Source organism: Papaver somniferum, chromosome 4, assembly GCF_003573695.1.
Source record: "Papaver somniferum cultivar HN1 chromosome 4, ASM357369v1, whole genome shotgun sequence".
Classification (NCBI taxonomy): Eukaryota; Viridiplantae; Streptophyta; class Magnoliopsida; order Ranunculales; family Papaveraceae; genus Papaver; species Papaver somniferum.
Window position 1 is genome coordinate 62,841,573 of NC_039361.1, and position 10,094 is coordinate 62,851,666.

At 36.5% G+C, this 10,094-nt stretch overlaps 1 protein-coding gene across 2 annotated transcripts; it reads right to left on the minus strand.

Annotated features, from left to right (window-relative positions):
- Positions 1–2,153: 2,153 nt before the first annotated feature.
- LOC113273941 (bifunctional TH2 protein, mitochondrial-like) lies at positions 2,154–6,931 on the minus strand. Of its 2 annotated transcripts, XR_003322680.1 has the most exons (10): positions 6,460–6,931; positions 5,999–6,178; positions 5,790–5,904; positions 4,536–4,820; positions 3,944–4,402; positions 3,579–3,839; positions 2,891–3,087; positions 2,687–2,748; positions 2,469–2,604; positions 2,154–2,386 (listed from the first exon to the last, which is right to left on the minus strand). XR_003322680.1 is itself a non-coding variant. In XM_026523506.1 (6 exons), exons 2-5 carry the CDS (start codon positions 6,163–6,165, stop codon positions 4,142–4,144), a joined length of 828 nt encoding a protein of 275 aa, XP_026379291.1. In that variant the 5' UTR covers positions 6,166–6,178; positions 6,460–6,931; the 3' UTR covers positions 3,114–3,839; positions 3,944–4,141. The 2 variants fall into 2 exon arrangements, 1 of the variants encoding a protein (XP_026379291.1); XM_026523506.1 differs by lacking the exons at positions 2,154–2,386; positions 2,469–2,604; positions 2,687–2,748; positions 2,891–3,087 and having other exon boundaries at positions 3,114–3,839.
- Between the last annotated feature and the right edge of the window lie 3,163 nt (positions 6,932–10,094).

The window sequence follows — 10,094 nt, forward strand, 5'->3', positions numbered from 1 at the left end:
ACAATGGACTAACAAAAAGGAGAACTAGAAATAGAATCAGTAGACTTAAATGGTAAACATTTATTTTTGCCTAACTGACAAGAACCACAAACTGAATTAGAAAGTTTACTAGATAGTTTGATATCAGCATCAGCAAAAAGCTTCTGTATAACCTTCTGAGCAGGATTCCCTAACCTTGAATGCCACAAAATTCATGATGCCACAACAACAGAAAATGCAGTATGTGTAGAAGAAATACACGGCGTTATAGGTTAGAGACCATTTTGTACTTTTCCTTTAGCAAGTGTAAGGTTGTTCTTCAGAGACTTTATTTCATATCCCCATGGATAAAAAAATATATGCACAATTATTATCCAAAGTGAATTGACCAACAGAAAGAAAATTATGCTGAAGATGAGGAACATAAAGAACCTTTAGTAAATCAAAATTAGTTGTTGAAGTAGATAAACTTGAAGAACCTGTAAATGAGATAAGAAGAAGCTTACCATCCCCAACCATGACTTTCTCTGAACCAGTGCATGTAGTAGAAGAATTCAACAATGTAGTATCATTTGTCAGGAATCCACACAGGAACAGAAGATCTATGTTCCCAATATCCTCCAGACTCAAAATTAGAAGAAGGGATTTGAAAGTTATAATCAAACTCATTTGAGAACCAAGGATGATTATCATTACTGCTTCCAGCATTTAGATCAAGACCTAGAAAATCTTTTTGTAGGGGTGGTCCACTGTTCTTAGAAGTAGCATATCTAAATCTGCACCTATTTTCCAAACGACCAACTTTGTGACATAGGAGTACCATTAATAACTTGTTTTTGAGCATGATTGAAGTCAACTTTCTTGAAACCATATTTTGGTAAAAAATAATTTCCTGTAAAGTTGTTTGAAAAAGATGAACCAAAAGAAATATTTTGTGGACTTGGTTTTCTGAAAGATGAGTTATAGGATGGATTCTGTTTCTTGACATAAAAGGATGATTTTGTTGGATCAGTGAAAAGAGAAGCATAAGACTCAAAATCTAGTTCTTTTAAAAACTTCTCATGACTAATTAATCTAGATCTCAAATCTGAGAAAGGAAGAGGAGGTTCTCTATTTTGCACATTTATCACAAAATGAATGTAATCTTTGCCTAGACCTTTGAATGCATACTTTATCAGATCTGCATCCGGAACATGTTCTCCAATATCATCAAGAGAATCAACAATTGACTTGAGTTGATGCAGAAACTCACAAATAGTAGAAGATTCTTTCTTGATCGAATGAAGTTGAGATCTAAGCATTGATTTTCTAGCAAAGAATTTTCCAGTGAATAGTTTGGCTAAGTGTAACCATTTTTCCCTTGAAGTAATCTTGCTTAGTAATTCAGAAGACAAAGATTTATCACGGTAGCATTGATGCATGATCCAACAAATTTGTCTATTTGTGGCCACTCAAGATAGTTAGGGTTTGGAACATGAGTATTGTTGATCAAAATTGTTGATAGTTCTGGAGGAATAGATCCATCACCAAATCCAAAAAGATTCGTAGAAATCAAGATAGAGAACATTTGATCTTTCCAGACGAAAAAATTTAAAGCATCAAGTTTTGCAGAAATGAAATTTGAAATGTATTGAAAAGAAATTGTAAATGTACTTTGGAAAACAAAAGGATTATAACACCGTAAAGGATGTTGTGATGCTGGAGGAAAAATAAACGGTGGAAGATGTTGTTGCTGATAAAATTGTGTTTGACGTGGTTGATGAATATGCAACGGTAGCGTTGAGGTATGATGTGGAAACAAAATAGGTGCATGTTGTAGATGATGTTGAGGGGAAGACGAAGGTGGTTGATTTTGAATAGTTCTCACCATTTTTGGGTGGGTGGGTGGGAAGTTGCAGGTTTAATGGTGATTTGAAGGTAGGTTGAAGTTTTAGGATCAAAGGAAAAGATTTCCCTTTGGTATCTGATATCATGTCAGAAAAGGTTCGTATTGATAGTAAAAGTTATCTCTCAACACATACAGAAAAGGCACAACTGCTAAAAGGAAGTAACAAGAAATAGAAAAAAAGTATATACAGGTGCAGTAACGGGGAGGGACAGAAAAGGCACAACTGCTAGTAGTAACAAGAAATAATAGATATTGAAGCATAAGAGTAGCAAACATAATTCTGATCAAAACAAAAAAAAAAGAGTAGCAAACAGAAAAGGAAACTAAGGTTATATTACAAAACTAGAACAGAAATATCACCCTTTTTTTTTTTGAATATTTGGATGTCTGTGGGAGATAATGTGCCTGCAATGAACTGCTTCACTGTACCGCCTGTTCTACTTTAGAAACGAGGATGAAGACCTCCGAGCTTGAATGTCTTCTTAGTCTTCGAGTATGATTATCCCAAACCATCAGACCCTGGTGGAACCTCAGATATATGTGAAAACGGTAAAAAAAAAAGAGAAAGACACTATATAAGTTGAGATTTGAAGACACTCACCAGTCTTTGGCCCAAAAGGTTTTTTGCGTTTCCTCTTCTTTCACACTCGATGCAGAACAATTTGGCATCAAAATATACCATATTATGATGATATATAATGTGCTGTGGTTCTTCCTCATATAGTTGCCACTCGACTCTGAAAATATAACACACTAATAAACTCGAAGTGCTGGAATTTTATTACTCAGTGAAGTTAGATACTAGAAAAGAGCACCCACTCTGGCTCAGAACAAAAGTAGTATTGGTTTCTAGGGTATACAGAACACAGTAATTCATCTCCCTGGAAGAAAAAAAACATAAAATAAGATAGATTTTTTATGTGTACAAAGAAAGGTTAGGAACAATGCAAATGTGGAGAATTTTCAGCAGCTAAAGTATATTATAAAACATTTGTGAAAACGGTGTCGAAGTAAAGTTCTTACTTGTCAATGGTGCATGTGTTCGGTTGCTGCAATGAAACACTTGCAGAATCTACACATGTAGAAAGGCAAAAGGGTCAGCATCTTCATCAAGATGGCATCTGCTTCTTTCCCAGGTGGATCATCCAATTCCTCCTGTGTGCCCTTGCATGGGGGGATAATGGTTGAAGGGACAGGGATTACTAGGCTTGCATGTAATCCTTAACAGGAAATAAAATGTCAGGACTCATAAAGGCAAAAGGTTAAAAATAGAACCAACAACAAGCAGCAAATACTATATCTGTTACCTTTTTTCACAACCATAAATTTGAAAAATGAAAACTTGATTTAACACATGAAAGTAAATTTCCCATTTCTAGAAGTCATGCTAAAGGAGAGAAAGGTCTGACCACTACCTAAAGAATACAGAACAACTGAATATGTTATGAACCTGGGTAATATAGACTCGGACCAAAGTGCTGTACCCGCTGTCATGGTACTTTGACACGACAACAGACAAAATTAGGAAACAGTGACAGGGCTACACATCATGTGAAGTGGTTTAATAGCGAACTCAGTCATAGAAGGATATGAGCAGAGATTTAGTGAACTACATGCACATAAGAAACCACTACTAAAGCATAGAAGAAATCAGAATAGCATACAAAGATGCATTTATTACGATTTCCTATAGATAGAGAGCAGTACAAACCTGGAAGTGCCGACCTCATTCGATCCTCACACCAGCATGAAATTACACGGACTGATGCATTCAGTGCTTCGTTTCTGAAAACCTTTTCAAAAAAATTCATACAACCATAATAGAGATTCATTCTTGTCCCCGCGAGCTGCATTCGCGATAAGCTTAGACCCTTCAGGACACCTGTCTCAATTATTCTTGAAATTCCATTATCCCTGATAACGGAGAGCTGCTCAAGTACTTTGCAAAGACCGTCGTAGTCAAAACCCACAGCTGCACCAACGAACAAATATAGAAGGCTAATGTTTGCTTTGTTCCAGGATGAACTTAAACAATTAAACCACGCTACATATTTCAAAGTGATAAAGATTTCTTACCTATGGAATGGCCAGAATTTTCAGCAACCATTTATCCATCTCCCTCTTATCAAAGACAACAATAGCATCCCATGCTTTTTGCAAATCCGCACGTGACATTTGAAGATGTGTGTTCCCTGGACGAGGCCTTCGACCAGGACGAGGCCTTCGACCAGGACGAGGAGGCAGCCCAACTATTGACTTCTCTTTGGCAGTTGACTATGTCATTTGTTCTAACCCTTGCAAAGAATCCACAGCAGTGCATGCAAAGTCAAAAACAGAAAATAGCAGGAGACACTCCTCACGATTATGCAGGAGTGATACAGGGATGAGCTTAGTAGGCACAGACAGGCGAGAATAGAAAAACTCTACTTCAAGCTTCATAGCTTGATGATAAACCTCCCCCAGAACTTTACGCTCTTCGTCCGTCAAAGAGTTGCTTAGCCAATCAAGTAACCTCTCAGTTTGCACAGTTAAGGCCTGAACAGAAAAGCCAGGAGTTTAATTTAACGAAAGTGATTGAATGTGAAAACTCAAAAAGATCAATATCTGAAAATCAGCAAAAGTGATTGAATGTGAAAACTCAAAAGATCAATATCTGAAATCAGCATACCTCGAATTCATCAGAGGAGCATCTATCGATCGACATATTGAATCGGCGAGGTCGTTTGTTACGTCTAGTGAGTGGCTTAATAAGCTTAGCAAGCGTGGCAGAGACCCGCACACATGGCGTTATAGCACTAAGAACATGAGCAGCAATCTTCAACTTCTCAGCTGGCGTTGGAATTTCAAGATGTACCATATCTTGATTACCAGACGCAGTGGCTAACAAGAAGTTAACGTATTTGGCTGTCACAGAGTGCTGAGTGGTCTCTGCTGTAGGGTCTAAATCGCACTCCTGAAATGTAAAGGTTCTATTCACATTATTTAACAGAACCTTAAGTACTGCACGTATAAGAAATAAAAACAAGTATCACCTTAAACTTAGATGATGCAGTTCATATGAAGCCAGTGTTAATTAATAAATATCCTTGATGCTCGGCTTTCGGCCTATCAACATTTTGGTTTCAGGCACACATTTTTGATGTTCAAAGAGGCCGAAACATGTGTCTTAAGGGGTTTTTATTCTTTAAGGCGTCACAATAAACCCTACATATAACGATAATTTAAAGTGTCGAAGTTTAAAGAAAAAAGGTGAAGGCTGTAGCATGCAAACAGTAGTAAGTAAGTATGTTTAGTTTAATACGTATACTTATGGAAATCGTATATGGGTAGTGTCTTATTGACTTCCATGATCTGCTATATATTAGCTATGAGTTGCGTTTATCAGTTATTTAGTTTCCAAGCACAATTATATATGTCGCCTGTACCTAGGTTTCGTGGTGCAACAGATCTGTATACTAAAATTAGAAGAAAGGTGAGGAAGTCACTACATGAGTGAACAGTTCTCATCAATAGATTAAGCTTTAGGTGTCATTCCTGAGATAGACAACACATGTCACACGATCTTTTGGAAGTTCAAACCCCACAAGACTCGACGATTGATAGGCCTATATCACCCTAATTTGAAGCTAATCAGGAAGTCTTGGCATCTGACAAGGAAAATAGGGTAAAGACTAACTTTACCCTGGCCTGCAAATCCTGGTGTTTCTCTTAACAAACGTGATAACAGTATTATGTCTGTTCCTGTTAAGAAACTTGGTACTTACAAAACATTCAAAGAAAACAATAAACTGACCAGAAGTTACTCTATAATCATCATAATCATCAAAAAAGCCTAAAAAATTGAAACTCCCATTAACCCTAACCTAACAAATATCTTCTTCATGATATTCTTGCAACAAAACTGAATTCATTACAAACTTACTTGGATGAATGAAGCATGCCATTGGAGTTCTTGTGTAATAAAATTCCTCCTCTCCAAGATTGCAGCCTGTACATCCTCTTGCTGATCCTCTAAAGATTCTAACACTATATCAAAACTGAAGAGAAGTGCCAAAAACAACACACACATGAGAAAATTCACTTGAACAAGAAACTTATAACATAAAATTCAGACAAGAAAAAGGAACTTACGCCTGTGGAAAAGCAATCAAGAAATGACCCCATTGATTGATGCAATGATGAAAATCTCTCTTATGCAAATCTCCAGAAGCCAAACAAACATTCAGAGGTGAGCATAAACAACACACAGCTTCTTCATAACACGATGCCCAACATGATTGTGAGAATGTATAAACCATTTCTTCTTGATACCTGTTCAATCACCAGAGAAGAAGAAAGATAAAGAGAAGAAGAAGAAGAAACTAGGGTTTCTTGATGAGTTTGGAGAAGTAATTTAGACAATGAGAGCAAGAACGTAACCAAGAAAGAGAAAGAGAGAGTTCTATTAAGTTGACAGTGATGGACTATTTATTGTCTGTTGTCAACAAGCTCCAGCAGTACGGTGTAAGTCACCAGAAAGGAATTCACCGTATTTAACGAGAGATACGGGCGGAAAATTAGGATATCGAGACGATCACTCATGAGCAACTTACCTGAGTTCTTTCTATTTTGCTTATTTCGTCGACCTTGTGCACTTGCATCCCGCACCAGAAGCGTGTACATTGTTGCGTCCGGTATGTACCGTGGTACTGCTCAGAAAACGACGGTTGAAATTGAACATGGCTTGCTAGGAGATGGTGGTAACAGGGGTAGGAGGAGTAGGATCGGTTGTAACAAGGTAAAATCCATTCCTGAGCAATGCAGCGTGCAAATCGTTATATCCGACCCTGGAATTGATTGGAAATGAATTGTTTACCATTCTCACCATTATCCATCCCAATAAGACAAAACAGGAAATTATGGATTTCTCAATCCTGCGCCAAATCATAGAAGTATGATATGAAATGAGATGAGATGAAATTATTAGGTTTTGATGAAAGGTGAGAAGAGAAACTATGAAGGGGCCACGATTTCACACCACATGACTTGAAAAATCAAAGAGAGAAGCTCGGTATTTTGGGTAACTCGAAGTTGAAGAAGAAGAAAATGAAAATACCTAAAATGAGACTCTCTCTTAAATTGAATCCCCAGCTTTCAAGGCGGAATTGGGGGCCACCGGCCATGGAAACTAATCGGGCGCCAGGACATATTTTATATCCATACCAAAAGATATACGGGATTTTCAAAATGATGGTGAAATAACTATTTTATCCTTCTCTAATAATTTCTTCTCCTCCCATTCTTCTTCTCCTCAGCTCCCTCTCTCCCACTGTTTCCCATTTCATTAACGACTTCTGAGAAAAAAAAATTCTCACCGATTCATCCTCGTAAGTGAACTAAAAAATATTAGGTTTTCAACTGCAAAATTGCAGTTACAGTTCCAGGGTTGTTAACCACGGTTTTTTATTGCTTATCGATTTTTGATATGCATGTTGAATTGATAAAAAATCGTTAACCATTAGGGTGTAGTAGATAACGACCCTAAACCTGGTTTTCTGCCCTAAAATAGTGTGGTCTAGGGATTTCTAAATCGCTAACGACTCTATATGATACAAAATTTGTTCCCTGTTCAAAAAATAGGAAGGGTCGTCATGTCAAATGGTTGTAGTCGTTAACTATGTTGAAGGGTCGTCATGTGAAGTCGTTAACGATGTTGAAGGGTCGTTTGGTTTTATAAATTTTGCTTGTCGATCCTTGATCTATGAAATGGCTCGCTAGGGTCGTTAGTATATAGGAATGCCTAATTAACGACCCTAAGAGTAACATCTTCAGAGAGTAAAAAGTTTTAGAGTCGTTGGGTTCTAAACATATTAAGTTAACGACTCTATATGACCTAACTAGCTGGAGTCGTCAATTATATCACACTTGGTTGACGATTTTTCATAACCTGCAAAAGTTGCAGGTTTGAGTCGTCAAAGGTTGTGTCAAGTAATTGACGACTCCTTAGAGTAGTTCGTTTATTACCCTCTCGACTTAACGACCCTCACTCTGAGTAGTTTCATAGTGTACATGAATCGACCACTTGGGGTATCATTCATAGAATTTGAAAAATATAGAATTTGAAGAGTATAGGAAGTTTACCTGATTATTTTGAGCTTCTGGTTCTTCATTTTGAGGATTGGTTCCTTCATTTTGAGCAATATGATTCCTCTACTGGAATCCCCTAAAAACTCAACTTCTTCCTCTCCACAACACAAAAACACAATTTTTCTTTTATCAAAATTTTATCCCTAAATCTGATTTTAATCTAATTAAACTAATTAACTTAATTACCATAATAATTTGGGGTAGCCATTTAAAAAAATTGGGGATAAGGGATAACTCCAAATTACTACTTCATGACCTTTTTTGTCCTGTAATTAGGGGTCCCCAATTATTTTTCCAGAGCCCCCAATTCGGCCCTGCTAGCTTTCAGCGGGAGAAAGAGAAACAACAGTACAGTACACAAGTTAATTCCAGATTTGGAGTGAGAATTGATATCGGCCACCGTGATTATTTTATGGGCGGACAAACTACGTGGCACCACCGGACATTTGGGTGGACCCTACTTTAAGGGCCACGTCTCACGTGTAAGTCAAGGGTCCCGACTCCTGACATATCAGATTCGGAAACGAGTCAGACCCTCTTGATATTTTTTCACATCTGACTCGGATATGAATCAGCATCCGAAAGTTATAGATGGCCATGGGTTTCTTACTTTCTCTCTTGCGTGCTTTAAGTAATCGTGATCTGGGTTGTACCACGATTAATCCAAGATTCACAGCAGACCGTCACTTGGCTGACGCCTTACTAGTTTTTAATTTTTAATTGTGGAAATTTCTTTTACAAAGAAACCTATTATAGGAGCTCTAAGATTCTGGTTTTGAGGGCTCACAAAATGATAAGAAAATGGGATCATGAAATAGTAAATCCAAAACCCCTTATCCCAATAACTAATAGATATTAATGATCAGGTTAACTAAATTAAGTAAAATTAGTGATAAGATTAGTAATAAAATTAGGCTAATCATTGATTTATAGTTTATATTTGAAATCAAAATCACGAGAATTTTTTTAAAAAAAATAAACTGGAATTACGATTGGAAAACCCAATCATATACAAAATCAGAGTAACTTACGGTTGGTTGGAAAACCCAACCGCATATAAAAGTTAGTTAAGCACTTGCGGTTGGAAGTTCATATTATCCCAACCGTATACAAAACCAGGTAAACATGCGGTTGGGTTTTCCCACCGTATACAAAAATTAGTAAAACTTTTACGGTTGGGAGTTCATATTTTCCCAACTGTAGAAAATTTATACGGTGAAAAAATCAATGTTTCCCCACCGTAGGATTGATTTCCCAATTGTATTCAGTTCTGAAACTAATTTTTCAATCTTTAGTTTGATCAAATCTAACCTAGTCACCAGATCAAAAGCATTTAAAAGGGATAGGGTTTTCGATTCTTACCCAATTAAAATTATTACTGGCTGAGAATCAATGATTTATCGTTGTTGAAGTAAAAAAATAATAATGGGGATGAAGGAGAAGAAGGAAAGAAGAAGAAGAAGAAACATGTGGGTTTGGGTTTTTTTTTTCTTTTGGTTTAGCTTAGGTTTTTTTTTATTTAATTCGATTTAGGTTTGGTAATTATTTAAGTTTTCAAAGGATATTTTCGTATTTTTGATAACAAAATAAGTCTCCCAATGTCCATATTTGGAATAGTTGAATCCATAGGAGCCCTCAAAACCAAATCCTTAGATCCCTATAATATGTTTCTTTACAAATCCATCAATAGAATGGTATATATATAGCCCAAAAAACAAGATCCAGGTCAAAAGCAATAGTTTAAAATTAGATCTAAATTTTCATAATTTCTGATGGACTAATTTAACCTTAGTTAGATATATATTATCAACAGTTTTCTTAAAAATTTCTTGTTATATATTTATTTATTTTTAAATTAACTACTTGTAAAAACTATTAAATTAATTACACATCAAGCCAGCGAGCAACAAGTTGCGCCGCAAGCTCTTTTTGAATTGCAAAACCTATCCACTTAAAAACAATCTCTCTCGAACCGGGAGTCATGACATTACTGTGTATGACTTTATAAACTCTCTTGAGAAGTCCAGTCGCCTCTGGAACTAGGTGACCAAAAGTATCAAAAGCAAAGAAAATAAAAGCATGACCATTGTCAACGCAAGCT